The 17626-nt window shown below is 51.5% G+C and overlaps 2 protein-coding genes across 2 annotated transcripts; both read left to right on the top strand.

Annotated features, from left to right (window-relative positions):
- Positions 1-1414: 1414 nt before the first annotated feature.
- Positions 1415-5681, top strand: LOC138071867 (melanoma-associated antigen B2-like). Its single transcript, XM_068963250.1, has 3 exons — positions 1415-2469; positions 2517-2650; positions 5602-5681. Exons 1-3 carry the CDS (start codon positions 1415-1417, stop codon positions 5679-5681), a joined length of 1269 nt encoding a protein of 422 aa, XP_068819351.1.
- Positions 5682-16234: 10553 nt separating this feature from the next.
- On the top strand, positions 16235-17248 carry LOC138071997 (melanoma-associated antigen B1-like). The gene has a single exon (XM_068963355.1). It carries the CDS (start codon positions 16235-16237, stop codon positions 17246-17248), a length of 1014 nt encoding a protein of 337 aa, XP_068819456.1.
- Positions 17249-17626: the final 378 nt, after the last annotated feature.

Below are 17626 nucleotides of genomic sequence, written 5' to 3'. Positions count from 1 at the left end.
CATGTGGTAGTTTTATTCCTAGTTTTTTATGCAAAGTGAATTAAGTCAGAAAGAGGAAAGCCAATATCATATATTAATGCATATATATGGAATCTATAAAGTTAGTACTGATGAACCTATTTGCAGGGCAGCCTGGAGATGCAGACCTAGAGAACACACTCGTGGACACAGTGGGGGAAGGAGAGGGAGGGGCATGAGAGAGTAACATTGAAAACGTACGTATTACCATATGGAAAATAGATAACCAGTGGGAATTAGTTTTATGACTCAGAGAGCTGAAAGCCAGTGCTCTGACAGCTTCAGAGGGATGGGATGTGGTGGGAGGCGGGAGAGAGTTTCAAGAGGGAGGGGACATACAGTATACCTATGGCTGATTCACATTGATGTGGGACAGAAGAAAACCCAATATTGTAAAGATATTATCCTTTCATTAAAAATAAATAAATTTGTTTTAAAAAGACACAGAGAAGAAAAGAGGAACAAAAAGAAAATTAACTTTGAATTGGGATCTTGGATGAGACCACAGGGACATCAACCCACCTGCAACAGCTTCCATTCTTAGGAGACCGTGTTTGGTAAGATGAGGTCATCTTCACTTCCTCCTGTTGGGACACAGGGTGATTGGCGTTTACTATCAGACAGATATCAGTTCCGGAGAAAGAAGACGTTCTCTACCAGGAGCTCAGTTGAGGAACCTGAGTGAGGACTCAGAGCATCCATCCCAACCCTTGGATTTCAACCCAGGAAATCTCAGGGATGGGCTGTGAGTTTGAATACCTGCTTTACTGTTTTATACCAAGTCTAGGGGAGGGGAAATGTCTAGTCTGAAGGTGCAGCCACCAGTCAGAAAATGGAAGATAGTACCCAATGTTTTATGGAGCCAAGGTAAGGACCATGAATGATAATCCCAGTGAACTCAGGATAGAAAAGACCCTACTGAGTTCTCAGCACTGGGTATCCCCTGGGAGGGAGGTGGACTGAAGCATCCCTTCACTTGTTTCTGGATCATATGGAGGTCTAAAATGTCTGTATCAGTGTATCAGAGGGAAGGGTGCCCAGGCTCCGCCAGGACTTGATGTGATAATACTGAAGATGAGCTGAGAGGACCCCACTGCCAGCACCTGCTGTCACCTCAGTAAATCCAAAGCAGGGCTGAGAGGTCGCAGAGGAAAAGTAAGGCTTCTATTCTTCCTCTGTGGGATTCTCAGGGGACGGGCTGACCAGGAAAACAGGAGCCTTGTGGGTTCCTAGGGCAGTGTCCTCAAGGACACCTGCAGAGGAAGCCTTTGATTAAACCAAGGTGGAATCTCCCTGTTTTAAGGTGCTCATGCCACCTCATTCTCCAACCTCCAGGTGCCCCAATCTCCTATCTATTGGCCCAGACTCCTGCCTGCGGTCCCTGACCACAGCCATCATGCCTCGTGGGCAGAAGAGTAAGCACCGTGCTCGTGAGAAACATCGCCAGGCTCGGGCTGAGACCCAGGGTCTTCATGATCAGGCTACCACATCTGGGGGAGAAGAGACCACCTCCTCCTCCCCTCCTGATTCAGAGAGTGGTCCCTCAAGCTCATCTGCTGCTGGCATCTCCAAGGGGCCTCAGGGAGCCCAAGGCACCACCAGCGCTGCTGCAGGTGCAGTACGCAAAAGATCTGGTGTCGGGCACGCAGCACGCTCGAGGTCTATTGTTGGTGTAGGTGCCGAAGGCCAAGTTCAGGAAGGGGAAAATTCCTCCCAGGCCTCAGCTACTGCTGAGAACTCTCACACAGATCTTCTGATCATGAAGTCACAGATGTTGGTGCAGTACATGCTGTTTAAGTATAAGACGAGGGAGCTCATTAAGAGGTCGGAAATGCTGAAGGCAGTCACTAGAAGGTACAGGGAGCAATTCCCTGAGATCCTCAGCAGGGCCTCTGAGCACATGGAGCTGGTGTTTAGCCTGGTGCTGGAGGAAGTCAACCCCAACAGTCACTGCTATACCCTGGTGAGCAACCTAGATCTCAGCGACAGTGAGTCTATGAGAGGTGACTGGGGGCTGCCAAAGAATGGTCTTCTGATGCCTCTGCTGGGTGTCATCTACCTAAATGGCCACTGTGCCTCTGAGGAGGAGATCTGGAAGTTCCTGAATATTCTGGGCATCTATGATGGAAGAAGGCACTTCATCTTTGGAGACACCAGAAAGCTCATCACAAAAGATCTGGTGCGGGAAGGGTACCTGGAGTACCGCCAGGTGCCCAGCAGCGATCCCCCTCGCTATGAGTTCCTGTGGGGTCCTAAAGCACTCTCAGAAACCAGCAAGACGAAAGTCCTGCAAATTTTGGCCAAGGTCAAGGATTCGGTCCCCGACGCCTTACTGCCGCATTATTTGGAGGCTTGGAGAGAGGAGGTAGAGAGCTCCAGAACCAGAGCTGTAGCCGGGACCAGCCCTTCTGCCTCAGCCAGTGCTGGCCCTTCTGCCTCAGCCAGTGCTGGGCCTTCTGCTCGGCCAGTGCTGGCCCTTCTACCTTGGCCATTCCTAGCACATCTGCTGCAGCCAGGGCTGGCACTTCGGCGTCAGCCAGTGCTCACATGTCTGCCAGGGCCAGGCCTGGCCCTTCTGCCTCTGCCAGTGCTGGCCCTTCTGCCTTGGCCGGACCTGGCACTTCTCCTGCCAGCAGGGCTGGCACTTTGGCCTCAGCCAGGGCTGACATGTCTGCCAGGGCCAAGCCTGGCCCTTCTGCCTTGGCCAGGCCTGGCCCTTCTGCCTCTGCCAGCGCTGGCCCTTCTGCCTCGGCCATACCTAGCACATCTTCTGCAGCCAGGGCTGGCACTTCGGCCTCAGCCAGTGCTGACATGTCTGCCAGGGCCAGGCCTGGCCCTTCTGCCTCAGCCAGTGCTGGCCCCTCTGCCTTGGCCAGTGCTGGCCCTTCTGCCTAGGCCAGATTTGGCATTTCTGCTGCAGCCAGGGCTGACATGTCTGCCAGGGCCAGGCCTGGCCCTTGTGCCGCAGCCAGTGCTGGCACTTCTGCCTTGGTCAGTGCTGGCCCTTCTGCCTTGGCCAGACCTAGCACATCTGCGGCAGCCAGGGCTGGCACTTCGGCCTCAGCCAGTGCTGACATATCTGCCAGGGCCAGGCCTGGCCCTTCTGCCTCTGCCAGCGCTGGCCCTTCTGCCTCGGCCATACCTAGCACATCTTCTGCAGCCAGGGCTGGCACTTCGGCCTCAGCCAGTGCTGACATGTCTGCCAGGGCCAGGCCTGGCCCTTCTGCCTCAGCCAGTGCTGGCCCCTCTGCCTTGGCCAGTGCTGGCCCTTCTGCCTAGGCCAGATTTGGCATTTCTGCTGCAGCCAGGGCTGACATGTCTGCCAGGGCCAGGCCTGGCCCTTGTGCCGCAGCCAGTGCTGGCACTTCTGCCTTGGTCAGTGCTGGCCCTTCTGCCTTGGCCAGACCTAGCACATCTGCGGCAGCCAGGGCTGGCACTTCGGCCTCAGCCAGTGCTGACATATCTGCCAGGGCCAGGCCTGGCCCTTCTGCCTCTGCCAGTGCTGACCCTTCTGCCTAGGCCAGACTTGGCATTTCTGCTGCCGCCAGGGCTGACATGTCTGCCAGGGCCAGGCCTGGCCCTTCTGCCTCGGCCAGTGCTGGCACTTCTTCCTTGGCCAGTGCTGGCACTTCTGCCTTGGCCAGACCTAGCACATCTTCTGCAGCCAGGGCTGGCACTTGGGCCTCAGCCAGTGCTGACATGTCTGCCAGGGCCAGGCCTGGCCCTTCTGCCTTGGCCAGACCTGGCACGTCTGCCTCAGCCAGTGCTGGCCCTTCTGCCTAGGCCAGACTTGGCATTTCTGCTGCAGCCAGGGCTGACATGTCTGCCAGGGCCAGGCCTTGCCCTTCTGCCTTGGCCAGTGCTGGCACTTCTTCCTTGGCCAGTGCTGGCACTTCTGCCTTGGCCAGACCTAGCACATCTGCTGCAGCCAGGGCTGGCACTTGGGCCTCAGCCAATGCTGCCTTGTCTGCCAGGGCCAGGCCTGGCCCTTCTGCCTCTGCCAGTGCTGGCCCTTCTGCCTTGGCCAGACCTAGCACATCTTCTGCAGCCTGGGCTGGCACTTGGGCCTCAGCCAGTGCTGACATATCTGCCAGGGCCAGGCCTGGCCCTTCTGCCTCTGCCAGTGCTGGCACTTCTGCCTAGGCCAGACTTGGCATTTCTGCTGCCGCCAGGGCTGACATGTCTGCCAGGGCCAGGCCTGGCCCTTCTGCCTCAGCCAGTGCTGGCACTTCTGCCTTGGCCAGTTCTGGCCCTTCTGCCTTGGCCAGACCTAGCACATCTGCTGCAGCCAGGGCTGGCACTTGGCCCTCAGCCAATGCTGCCTTGTCTGCCAGGGCCAGGCCTGGCCCTTCTGCCTCTGCCAGTGCTGGCCCGTCTGCCTTGGCCATACCTAGCACATCTTCTGCAGCCTGGGCTGGCACTTGGGCCTCAGCCAGTGCTGACATATCTGCCAGGGCCAGGCCTGGCCCTTCTGCCTCTGCCAGTGCTGACCCTTCTGCCTAGGCCAGACTTAGCATTTCTGCTGCCGCCAGGGCTGACATGTCTGCCAGGGCCAGGCCTGGCCCTTCTGCCTTGGCCAGTGCTGGCACTTCTTCCTTGGCCAGTGCTGGCCCTTCTGCCTTGGCCAGACCTAGCACATCTTCTGCAGCCAGGGCTGGCACTTGGGCCTCAGCCAGTGCTGACATGTCTGCCAGGGCCAGGCCTGGCCCTTCTGCCTTGGCCAGACCTGGCCCCTCTGCCTTGGCCAGTGCTGGCCCTTCTGCCTAGGCCAGACTTGGCATTTCTGCTGCCGCCAGGGCTGACATGTCTGCCAGGGCCAGGCCTGGCCCTTCTGCCTCAGCCAGTGCTGGCACTTCTGCCTTGGCCAGTGCTGGCACTTCTGCCTTGGCCAGACCTAGCACATCTGCTGCAGCCAGGGCTGGCACTTGGCCCTCAGCCAATGCTGCCTTGTCTGCCAGGGCCAGGCCTGGCCCTTCTGCCTCTGCCAGTGCTGGCCCGTCTGCCTTGGCCATACCTAGCACATCTTCTGCAGCCTGGGCTGGCACTTGGGCCTCAGCCAGTGCTGACATATCTGCCAGGGCCAGGCCTGGCCCTTCTGCCTCAGCCAGTGCTGGCACTTCTGCCTTGGCCAGTTCTGGCCCTTCTGCCTTGGCCAGACCTAGCACATCTGCTGCAGCCAGGGCTGGTACTTTGGCCTCAGCCAATGCTGACTTGTCTGCCAGGGCCAGGCCTGCCCCTTCTGCCTCAGCCAGTGGTAGCCCTTCTGCCTTGGCCAGGCCTGGCCCTTCTGCCTCAGCCAGTGGTGACCCTTCTGCCTCAGCCAGTGGTAGCCCTTCTGCCTCAGCCAGTGGTAGCCCTTCTGCCTCAGCCAGTGGTAGCCCTTCTGCCTCAGCCAGTGGTAGCCCTTCTGCCTCAGCCAGTGGTAGCCCTTCTGCCTCAGCCAGGCCTGGCCCTTCTGCTGCATCCAGTGCTTTCACTTCATCCTCGGCCAGGGCTGACACGTCTGCCAGGGCCAGGCCTGGCCCTACTGCCTCAGCCAGTGGTAGCCCTCTGCCTTGGCCAGGCCTGGCCCTTCTGCCTCAGCCAGTGGTAGCCCTTCTGCTTTGGCCAGTGCCCACTCCAGGGCCACATCCAGCCGCTCATCTCGCCCTAGTGTGGTCTGAAGCCCACTCTTCACTTTGTGGTTGGCAAAGCCTGTCAACTTGTGTTCCTCATATGCATCATTAACTTGTTGACTGCCCCCCCCAAATTTTCAGTATTACTTTTTTCAACAAAAACTTTATTTAGTTTAATGATAGAAGTATATTATTTACATGGGTACACATTGTTTGCTATTTGTTAGATTCAGGAGTAAGAGTTTTGTTTTTTGAAATACATATTGGAAATCTTTAAATCACTTGTGATCCAGAATGAGAATAACATCACTTTAGGATGAGAATATGCTTAGAAATGTGAAAGACACCACGCTAAGAGAGGCTCAGAACATTGATACATAAATTGAGATATAGCTGAAAGCTAGTCAGTTTTTGGTTTACTTTCCTCTCTGTTTAGTCTCCCTTTTTGTAAAGATAAAAGTTATATACCTGAATATGCTTATGTTTTTCAAGAATGTTTGAGATTATAAATTATTGCAAATGATTTATTCGTGGTTCTTCTTTACACAAACATTAATTGAGCATCTGCTTTTAAGAAGTCTTCATGCTTATACTGGTGATATTTAGTCAAAAATGTCTCAGCCTCTTCCCATTCAATTATAGTCTCTCAGAGAAGCTGTCATTCTATGGAAGAGGCTGAGATGCTCTCTACCTCAAGAAGAAAAAGAAAAAAGGGTAAAGTGGGGTTGGAAACAGCATATTACTTTGTTTTCATTGCTAGGAAGAATTTTTGCTAGATTCAGGAGGTTGGGTATTTTTTTTTTCCCCTTCAGTTAGAATGCTGCATAGTACCTGCTATCTCTTAGATGCAAAAAAAGAAAAAAAAATCCCAGCTGATGTAATCCCAGCTAATTATCTGAGGTCAAGATAATCATAGTAATAACTGCCATTGCCCCTAATGTCTCAGTAGAGTCAAGCACCATGACAGATGCTTTCTGTAAATACATATATTCCACCAGTCCAACAAGACAGGGCCTATCAAACACAGTTCATGATGTAGAGCCCAAGGCTCATAGAGATAGTGTTTGATTTTTGCTGAAGTACTTCAGGCTGGTAAATGACAGAGTTGGGACTAGACTTCTGCTCTATAAACTACTGTAGCACTCATACTATTTCCACCCCCCACCCCTTATCTTTTTTTTTTTTTAACAAGTACCTTTAACATTTGATATTTCATTTCCTTTTTCTTATTTATTTGGCTGTGCTGGCTCTTAGTTGCAGCACGTGGGGTCTACTTCCCTGACCAGAGATCAAACCTGGGCCCCCTGCATTGGGAGCCTGGAGTCCTAGTCCCTGGACCACCAGGAAAGTCCCCACCCTGTATCTTTTATTTCAGGGTTTTTCTTAATACTTCAAAATTTGTTGTAGGTGATTAAAAAGAATGCCCTTGTGCTCAAGCTCTTGGATCAGAATGTGTAGCCAGAGCAGTAAGAATACCAAATATATTTAACCAAAAATACATATCCCTTATTCATTTCTCACAGATTAATGAGACAATATTTGGTGCCAGTATAAGCATGTGCGTTGGCCCTATTAGATAACCTCTGAAGACCAAGGGCTCTCCATATCATGCTTACAGTCTCTTGCTGGTAGAAAGTATATCTATCAGAAATAACATGAGAATCTTCACCTGGCAGATGAGGAGATAGATTGATGTACTTTTTTTTTCCCTAATGGGTGACCACCTGTCCTGGGACTCCTGCCTTGGGCTATAGCTTCTCCATCTCCCATCACTCCTAGGACAGGGACCTATTCTCTGTAGCACTGCAGAGCAAACATAGCTGAAGAGTTTGTAGAGACGTGGAATTTCCCCAAAGGCCTTTAATCCAAGACACAGAAAGCAAGATGAGGACCCCATGTAGGAGGGTTGAGGAGAGCAACACACCAGAAAAGGAGGGAGTGGTCACTGGAACAGCATTCCCGACTGCTCTCAGACACAGAGGATCTCAGAACTGTTAGGCAAAGCATAGCCTTGCTTATTCTTCAGGCTTCTCAGAGACCTAAGAAACTTGGTGTTGGGGCAGAGTTCTGAGGTTGGATAGGAGTGAGGAATTGACGGTGATTAACGTGAATGAGGGTGATAGAAAGACCCAGCCACAACAGTAGCAACCCATAAAGACCTGTCCTCATTGGCAAGCCCATAAAGTCCAGAAAAATCCAGGCTGCTGTGGTTAATGCTTTCAGCTCAGGTCCCAGGAAGGTGGGGACATTGGGAATCAGCAGAGTCCTCAGCCTCAGATCAGCAGAGAATAGAGCCCCAGGAAGGGTGCAGATTGAAGACCCAGAGTGTGGATATGGAAGCCCCGCAACCCCAGCTGACAAGGCTACACTTACTCCCTCCTCTCCAGTTAGCCCTGGGAAACATAGGTAAGTGCTGGCCAGCTAAAGGGCCCCCTGACTTCTGCCTGGAGGGTGTCAAGGGGATGTGGACATTGATTTATAAGCTGGCTCTTCATCAGAGAGTGGAAATCCCAGACATGACATTTGCACAGTCCTGTATGAGGAGTGTGGCAGCCAGCTACCCCATTACAGATAAATTCTTAGACAGTCCTGCAAATGTAATGAGCCCTAGGAGGGAACAGGCAGGGCTTTCAGACTAGGTTTATCCCTTATTTTCTGAAGGCGAATGGCTTCAGCACCTTAAAGTCCTTGGGCTAATGGAGGGAGCCTGTATCAGCTGAGGAAGGGTACCCAGTTCCTAACAGGAATCAACTGATGATACAGACCGACAGCAAAGGATCCCTCCCAGAAAGAAGGGGGCTACAGAGGGCACTGTCCCTGTTAGGCCTTAGACTGTGCCACTAGGCCTGGTGACATGGTGAGTCCTACTCACTTCCTCCCAGAGGATCACATGGAGGTAAGGAACCTCATCCTGATCAAAGGGAGCAGCCGAAGCTCCGTAGAAGGATGATTTTCAGCTTGTGCCAGAAGTCAAGGTGAGGACCCTGAAGACTGAAAAGACCACCTGCCTCAAAACAGTGGGGGCAGAACATATTCCTTCCACTACTGTTAGCCTTGGAAGACCACAGACTGGGTGGCCCGTGAGACAAATTCCACCTACCTTGAGAATCTCAGGGAATTGGGGGCCTGATTGGAGAAGCGTTAAGGCAATTCAGGGAGCATTTCCAGGTTATTTCCAAGTCAGATTGAAGATGACAAAGAATGTGAGAATACATATACCAGGATGTCCACACAGAATCCTCCCTACTGTCAGGCTACAAGGCCCCAGGCAAAGTTGTCAGGCCAAGGGGCTGTTCAGTTCTGACTGAGGAGTAGCAGGAAAGTTAGGGTTTTGGGTCCCATGTTAACAAGGGGGAATCTTGGGCTTGGCTGAGAGTCAAATTTGAGACCCTGATTTGGGACCCTGAGAGGAACCATCTGTCATCCTCAACCAGCTTCCAGAGCTTTCATCCTTATGAGACTATTGGCAGGCATGGCTAGTTAAGGCCACCCTTATTTCTTCCTCCAGGCTCACAGGGAGGTATTGGTCTTACTATGAGGAGTTCAAGAAGGAGGGGATTCCCCAGGCCCCACCAAAATTCAAATTGTGGAGCCCGAGTGGAGACTGAGGGGTCCATCCATCGTTGAATAGAGGGGACAAAAGAGAGTCATGCCCTATCCTTTGATGTCAGTTCTAGAAGATCAGGGCATGGCTGTCAGCACTCTCCCTAACTTCTTTATATCACACCTTTTTGTTATTATTGAATTGCTAAGTCATGTCTGACACTTTTGTGACACCATGGACTGTAGCCCATGAGGCCCCTCTGTCCATGAGATTTTCCAGGGAAGAATTTTGAAGTGGGTTGCCATTACTTTTTTTAAATTTTTTGACATTACTTTGCCAACAAAGATCTGTCTAGTCAAGGCTATGGTTTTTCCAGTAGTCATGTATGGATGTGAGAGTTGGACTGTGAAGAAAGCTGAGCGCTGAAGAATTGATGCTTTTGAACTGTGGTGTTGGAGAAGACTCTCGAGAGTCCCTTGGACTGCAAGGAGATCCAACCAGTCCATTCTAAAGGAGATCAGCCCTGGGTGTTCTTTGGAAGGAATGAGGCTAAAGCTGAAACTCCAGTACTTTGGCCACCTCATGTGAAGAGTTGACTCATTGGAAAAGACCCTGATGCTGGGAGGGATTGGGGTCAGGAGGAGAAGGGGACGACAGAGGATGAGGTGGCTGGATGGTATCACCGACTCGATGGATGTGAGTTTGAGTGAACTCCGGGAGATGGTGATGGACAGGGGGGCCTGTCGTGATGCATTTCATGGAGTCGCAAACAGTCGGACACGACTGAGTGACTGAAATGAACTGAACTGAACTGAATGGTATATGAGGCTGAGCATCTTTTCATATGCTTGTTTGCTATCTGTGTATCTTCCTTGGTGAGGTATCTGATCATATGTTTTGTCCACTTTTGTTAGATGTTAGTTTTCTTCTTCTCAAGAGTTCTTTGTATATTTTAGATTAGAGCCTTCATCAGATATGTCTTTTGCAAATATTTTCTCCCAGACTATGGCTCATCTTCTTGTTCTCTTGGTTTATTTTTATAAAGCAGAAGTTTAAAGGGAATGAAATCTAGCTTATCAATTATTTCTTTCATGGATCTCTATCACCTTTTTCTATGATGATATTTTATTGATTGATTGATTGGTATATGGCACATGGGGTCTCAGTTCCCCAACCAGGGTTTGAACTCACACTCTTTGCACTGGAAGCACCGTTTTTCTTTAATTTTAACTTTTTATTTTGTGTTGGGGTATAGCAAATTAACAATATTGTGACAGGTTCAGGTGAACGGTGAAGGACTCAGCCATCCATATACATGTATCCATTCGTTCCCAAACTCCTGTCTCATCAATACTGCCACATAACACATAATTAACCAAATAATTAAGAGTGATAAAGGAGACAAAGAGATAATGCTCAGTTACAGTATGATCATCTGCTTGTGCAAAATTAAACACCCTCAAGTCATCAAGGCTTACAAGATTATCTGCCACTATCCCTCTCTGTAGAAAGTGAATATTTATTTAATTAAAATATTTATTTTTATTTTTATTTTTTGACAGCTCTGGGTCTTAGTTGTGACACTCGAATCTTTTTTGCCATGGGCAGGCTCTTTAGTTGTGGCATGTGAGATTTTTAGTTGTGGCAAATGAACACTTAGTTGTGGCATGTGGGATCCAGGTACCTGACCAGGGATCAAACCCAAGCAGGGAGCACAGAGTCTTAACCACTGGATTAACAAGGCAGTCCCAAAATAAAGATTTTAGAACTAACCTAAATCTGATGGCTCAGATGGTAAAGAATGCGCCTGCAATGCAGGAGACCTGGATTCGATCCCTGGGTTGGGAACATGCCCTGGAGGAGGCAACCCACTCCAGGTTTCTTGCATGGAGAACCCACATGGACAGAGGAGCCTGGCAGGCTACAGTCCATGGGGTTGTAAAGAGTTGGACATGACTGAGCGAATAAACACACACCGTAAATCTGACTGAAGAGAAGGAATATATCCACTCTTTTTTTCTGACAGCATAACATGTATCTTGGATTCCTTGATTTGTGCTGCATTTTCCTAACCTTATATCACTTTGGGGACAGAGACCCATTTTCCCCAAGATTTGCTAGAGGGTAGCTGCTCAAATGTTGTAGGAACATGCATTTCCGAGGAAGCCTTTAATCAAGCGACAGAAGCTAATATAGGAACCTCCATGAAAGAGGACCGAGGAGACAGTCATCCCTGAATGTAAGGGTCACCCAAAGACTAAGAAGAAGAATCTCAGATCAGTAGAAAGAGCAGTCCCAGGCTGTGGTAGGTGTAGTGAGGATGATGCTGCGTAAGAGGAGTCCAGAAGGACTCGAGTTGCATCCCCACTCGGAGGCTCCAATGGACTACGATGTAACGAGGATCACCCTGACTTCCAACTTCGAATTCTGAAGGAGACTAGGACCTTGATGTAAGACAAGCAGCTTCATAAAGCAGAGAGCGGAGTTACAGGATTCGTCACGTGTCGATGTGAGGACGTGAAAGTGGACTCACAGTAGCACACACTGCATCAAAGGAGGCCCTGGAAAATCTGACACTGTGGTCCCCAGGAAGCTCAGGGCACAGATGTCAGGTTGCTTTCAGTCTGGAAAGGCTCAGCGAGGTGAGACCTCTGTCTAATACGATCAGCCTCATTTTCACAGAGGGAGGGACCTGAATCCAAGGAGAACCTCATGTAATAATGCTGAGCGTTAGAGGGGACCCCTGGAGAGGGAGCTAAACAGAATTCTGTAAATTCTTAGCCCTAAGAGACCCAGAAGAGCTACTTCTGAGTGGTTCCCTCATTCCACCTGTGTGATCTCAGGGAGGGCAGGGCCTCCTCTAGCGGAATTGAACCCCAGATCCGCAGAAAGAGGCATCTTGACCATAACCGGACTTAAAGTGAGGACCGTCGGTACTAGTGAGAGGGCCTCCCCCCAAAGAGGGAGGCTTACAGAGTGGCGCTCCTCCTGACAAGCAGAGGTGCTCAGAGCAGTGCCCTGACTCCCCCGACTAGGGACTTCAGGAAGCAAGGGCTTTGTTTGGAGGCTGGAGGACTCAAATTCATAGGTGGAGGCGTCCCGAGTTCTGATAGGTTGCACAGGGTCGACTGTGAGACAGGATCCAAGGACGGGTGAATATTGAGCTACCAGGGTTTCCGTAGGTCCTTGCCCCTGCCATCATCCCTGGGAGACCCCACGTAGGACCGTATGCCCCGCCTCTCCACTTCCGCTTCGGAAGCGAGGCACTCGGCCGCTTGCTGTGGCTTATGTTCTGCAGAGATTGATTGTCCAGAACTCGTCTGGAGCCAAGGTGAGGACATGAATGTAGCTGAAGGGAATTTCCCAAGTTCTCCCAGTAATAAAAGTGACCCAGCCCCGTCCCACCCCTGCAATACACAGTTTCACTGGCCCTGTCCTGAATTACAGGGCCGAGGAGCCATCTTGTAGTTGCCATGTGGAGGGCCGCAGCGGGTCGGGCAGCTTTGTTTAAAGAGGGCGGCCTCTTTAGGTGAAGGGAGTAGTCTTGTTCTCAAAAGGTGAAAAGATGGGGCCGTCAGAGCTCACAGGGGTATCTCTTTCCAAAGAGGTGACTGCACAGAGGCCCCTCCTGCCGCCACTGCTGCAGGGACCTGGAGTAGCAGCCCCCAATCTTTTTGGCACCTGGGACTGGTTTCTTGGACGACAGTTTTTGCATGGGGTGGGGTGAGCTGGTGGGATGGGGCACGACGGGGTGGACAAGGAAGGGTGGGGTGGCATGGGAGTAGGGTGGGTTAGGGTGAAGGGATGGTTTTGGGATGCACATTACATTGTTACTTTATTTCTGTTTTTATTACATCTACTCCAGTTTAGATCATTAGGCATTAGATTGGGAAGGTTTGGACTCCTACCATAGGGGTCCAAATTACCATAGAGTAATTCAGGCTGAGAGAACCCGTCATTTTTGTGGTGGGGGTGGTGGCAAGCATTGGGAGTAAGGGACGTTCAGGTAGAGAAAGGCATTTATATAAAAAGGTATGGACCTAGAGAGTATTATGTATGTTAGGTGAAATAAGTTAGAGAAAAAGAAACTATATGATTGTACTTCTATGAGAAATCTGTAAAACAGAAACAGTTGTGATGCAGAGAAAAAAAAGAGGTGGTAATTGATGGGAGTTAGGGTTGAGAGAGTGGGGGAGGAGAGAAATAGATGAGGAAGATTAAGATGTACAAACTACCAGTTACATAATAAAATCAATAGGTGTGAAAGGTAAGTAAAGAGAAAGATAGATAAGGTAACCCCATTAGGCATAGGGAGGAGTTTTAGCCTTAGGAGGAGTCAAGCCAGGACCTTCAGTGCTAGTCAGCAGGCCTGGCATCCAAGCGGATTGCTGCACTAAGGAGCAGCCCCGCTCTCAGATCTGGGCATCCCCAAACAAGGTAGCTGGATATGGAGCCCCCAGCATCTCCTCTAGCCACTCAGGGAGGTGAGAGCTTTGCTCCGGGGCATGTAGACTCGGGTCAGCAGAGGGAAGACTCCCAAACTGGAGGCCAGAATCCTGAGTGAGGACTGAGGGCGCCCCTGAGTCCAGAACTGGGGCAGGGGTGGAGGTCAAGAGTCCTGCCCTTGTGGTTAGCAGCATAGCCCCAAATCAGTTTTGGCAGGATGTGGCTCACTCTGTCACCTCTGGTCCCAGAAAGGTGAAGACCGTTTTTGCAGGGTTTTGGGCTCAGATTGACAGAGGGCAGAATCCCAGGAAGGATGCGGAGTCGAGGGGAAGATCCATACACGGTAGAGAGAGCCACATCGGATGCCGTCTCTGCTGTCAGCCCCTGGGGTCCCAGGACAGAGCTGGCCAGTTCTGGTGCCCCTGACTTCTGCCTATGGGGTCCAAGGGAGATGAGGGCCTTGGTTTCAGATCTGGCTGCCCAAGTCAGCAGAAAACAAGGAGTCCCAGGCCATGACAGATGTTGAGGCACCAATTCTATGTGAGGAAGGAGACAACTGACTCCCCCAGAACAGAGGAGCCCACAGAGTGCCACCTCTGCCGTCACCCTGGGAAGCCGGGTTAGAGCTCTCAGGCTGAGATACCCTCTCATTTCCTCCAAGGATGGTCTCAGGGACATTGGGGTTTCAGTGTGATGGGTGAGGCCTCATTCAACATAGGGAGGAAGCCCGGTTCCTAAAAGGAGACACAGTGGTAACACTGAGTGAACATGCGAGAACCCCACCCAGGAGGAAGTGAACCACATAGTCACATCACCCCTCTCAGACCTGGAAGACCCAGGCATGGGGACCAGATGACCCCCACTTGCTTCTGCCCAGAGTCTTGCAGGGAGGTGAGGAACCTCGTTGATGGGGGTATGGGTTCAGGTCCACCACTGGAGCATTTGCAGCTAGTACCAGGAGCCCAGAAGAGGACCTAAGAATTGAGGGGACCATCCAGCTACCCTGCGACAACAGAGGGCAGTGCAGAATCTCTTCCTGACTGTCTGCATCAGGAGTCCACACACAGCTGTAGCTAGAGATCGGGAAAATGTTGCTGCTTTTTAGTGGGTCTCAGGGAGATGGGGGCCTTAGTAGGAGGCGAGAGATCTCAAGTCGAGACAGAGATTTCCTGGTCTTGCCAGGAGTCACAGAGTCACAGTAAGGACCCAGAGAGATGACTTAGATGGGCACCTACCCAGAGCAGTGGGGGCCCGCAAAGTCCCAGCCCCTGTCAGCCCTGGGGCACCCCAGGCAGAGGTCGCCAGATGTCACCCCTCACTTCCAGCCCCAGGAACTCAGGGAGATGTGGGCCTTGATCTGAGGCCAGAAGACTCAGGGTGGACTAAGAGAGGAGCATAGATCCCATCCAGGTGAGGACGGCCAGCAATGATGGAACAGTGGAGTCCCAGAGAGTCCAGCCCCTGCTGCCATCCCAGGGAGGTCAGGGACAGGGGTGACAGGAGGTGGCTCACACTTTCTTTCACCTTGGGAACCTCAGTGTGCTCAGGTCAGCAGAGGGAGAATTTCTAACATTTGCCAGGACTCACGGAGAAGATGCTGAGGACTGTGGGAAACTCCCAGAATTCCTCTCACTGTCACTCCTTGGTGCCCCCAGGCATACATGGCAGGCAGAAGTGTGCCTCACTCACAGCTAACAGGGAAGTGAGTGCCTTAGTCTAATGGGTCAGCAGAGGAAGGAATCTTAGACTCTTTGAGTAAAATCTGGGGACCCATTACAGGGCCTCAGCCTCCTGCTGCAGCTCTCCAGGCCCCAGAGACCATGGGTGGTAAGGCCAGGTAGGGCCACCCTGGCTTCCCCCATTCGATCTCAGGGAGCTGTTGGCCTTGCTGTGAGGAAAGGTCCTCAAGCCAGGAGAGAAAGGAGCCCCCAGATCCTCCCAGGAGTCAAAGTGGGGACTGCGAATTTGGACTGAAGGTAGCACACTCCCCCTTCCAGCTAATCAAATGAACGCTAGAGTCTTGCCTGATCCTCCTCATTTCTTTGTGTCATTTCTAAGGGAGCTGAGGTTCTTCACCTGAAGGGGCGGCACCAGAGGCAGGAGGGAGGGGCCCACGGCCTTGGTGTTGACAAGATGAGGACCCTGAATGGTGGAGAACCGAGTTCAGGACAGAGCAGGCCCCAGAACTGCCAGTGCCATCCACCCCTAGTGTCCATGACTCAGTTCCTTCTCATGGGTCCCAGGGAGCTTTGAGGCATCACCTTTCAAGTGGCACATGGCAGGGGTCCCGGCCCCACTAAGAGCTGATGTGACAGTTGTGTGTGTGAATGAAGGGACCCAGAGGGGGCCCCACTCCCAGGCTCTGCTGTCCCTGGAGGCAGCCACAGGCAGGCTGAGGCTGGCGCGCGCTCACTTCTTACACCGGGTTCTCAGGGGATAGGCTGACCAAGAACAAGAGGCCAGCGGTTCCTGGAGCAGGGCTCTCCAGGAAACGGGCAGAGCAGCCTTCCCTCCATGCTGAAGGAGCTCATCCACTCATCTTCCCTTCTCCAGGTGCCAGCATCACCTACTTGCCTGCCTGCTCCCCTGCCTGCTGTGCCTGCTGATAGTCATGCCTCGGGGGCAGAAGAGCAAGCGCCGTGCGCGTGAGAAACGCCGCCAGGCACGCATGGAGACCAAGGATCTCGGGGATGCTCAGGCTGCTGCCTCCCCCGCCCCTACTTCTGGGAGTGCGCCCCCGGGCCCCCCCACTGCTGATGCAGGCCAGAAGCCTCAGGGAGCTGAAGCCACTAGCTCTCCTGTTGCAGAGGCTTCACCCCCAAGATCTAAAGCACGTGGCAGGCGCCAAGTTAAGGAACATAAAAATTCTTCCCAGGCCTCAACCTCTGCTAAGACCGCTCCTCCAGATCCTCTGACCAAGAAGGCAGTGGTGTTGATACATTTCCTGCTTGAGAAGTTTAAGATGAAAGAGCCCATTAGGAGGGTAGATATGCTGAAGCTTTTTCACAAAAGGTACAAGACACGCTTCCCCGAGATCTTCAGGAGAGCAGCTGAGTGCATGGAGCTGGCCTTTGGCCTTGAATTGAAGGAAGTCAAGCCGAATGGTTACTCCTATACCCTGGTCAGCAAGATAGGCCTTGTTAGTGATGAGGTGCTGAGCAGCAGCTGTGAGCTGCCGAAGAATGGGCTTTTGATGCCTCTGCTGAGCGTGATCTACCTGAATGGCAACCGCGCCTCTGAGGCTGATGTCTGGGAGTTCCTGAATGTTCTGGGCATCTATGATGGAAAGCAGCATGTAATCTTTGGGGATCCCAGGAAGCTCATCACGGAAGAATGGGTGCAGCAGAATTACCTGGTGTATCGTCAGATTCCCGACAGTGATCCCCTGAGCTATGAGTTCTTGTGGGGCTCAAGAGCCTACACTGAAACCAGCAAGATGAAGGTGCTGGAGTTTTTGGCCAAGATCAATAGTACCATCCCCGGTGCTTTCCCATTCCATTATGCAGAAGCTTTGAGAGAAGAGGAAAAGAGATCCCGAGGCAGATCTCTAGTTAGATCTCATGCTGCTGCCAGGGCCACTGCCCACTCCAGGTTCCCACCCAGAGATCCGTCCAGTGCCCAGTGAGTTCTCAGGCAGCTTCTTCACTTCGTTTGACCGATACTGCCAACCTTTTAAGAAGTGAGAGGCTAAACTAGGCCTGGAAAAGTCATAATATATATTTTCTTTGTGTTCCTGTTTTACCCCGTTACCTTTCAAATGTTGTTTCGTGTCCTAGAATGTTTGTTTAGATTCAGAATCCAAGTTTACAAATGACAGTTTTGTTATTATCTGTCAGATCTAAGAGTAAGAGTTTTGGCACTGTGTAGTAGAATTCAGAAAATTCTTCATCTTTTTTGGATCCAGAACAAGATAACATAGCTTTGGAATAGGAATTTTCTTGGAAATGTGAAAGAAGGTTGTTGTTTTAAAACAGATGAAAATCAAGTAAGCTGTAGTCAAGTT

The sequence above is a fragment of the Capricornis sumatraensis genome, chromosome X, assembly GCF_032405125.1.
Source record: "Capricornis sumatraensis isolate serow.1 chromosome X, serow.2, whole genome shotgun sequence".
NCBI lineage: Eukaryota > Metazoa > Chordata > Mammalia > Artiodactyla > Bovidae > Capricornis > Capricornis sumatraensis.
The sequence above is the reverse complement of the archived record's forward strand: the minus strand, read 5'-3'. Positions and strand labels throughout refer to the sequence as shown.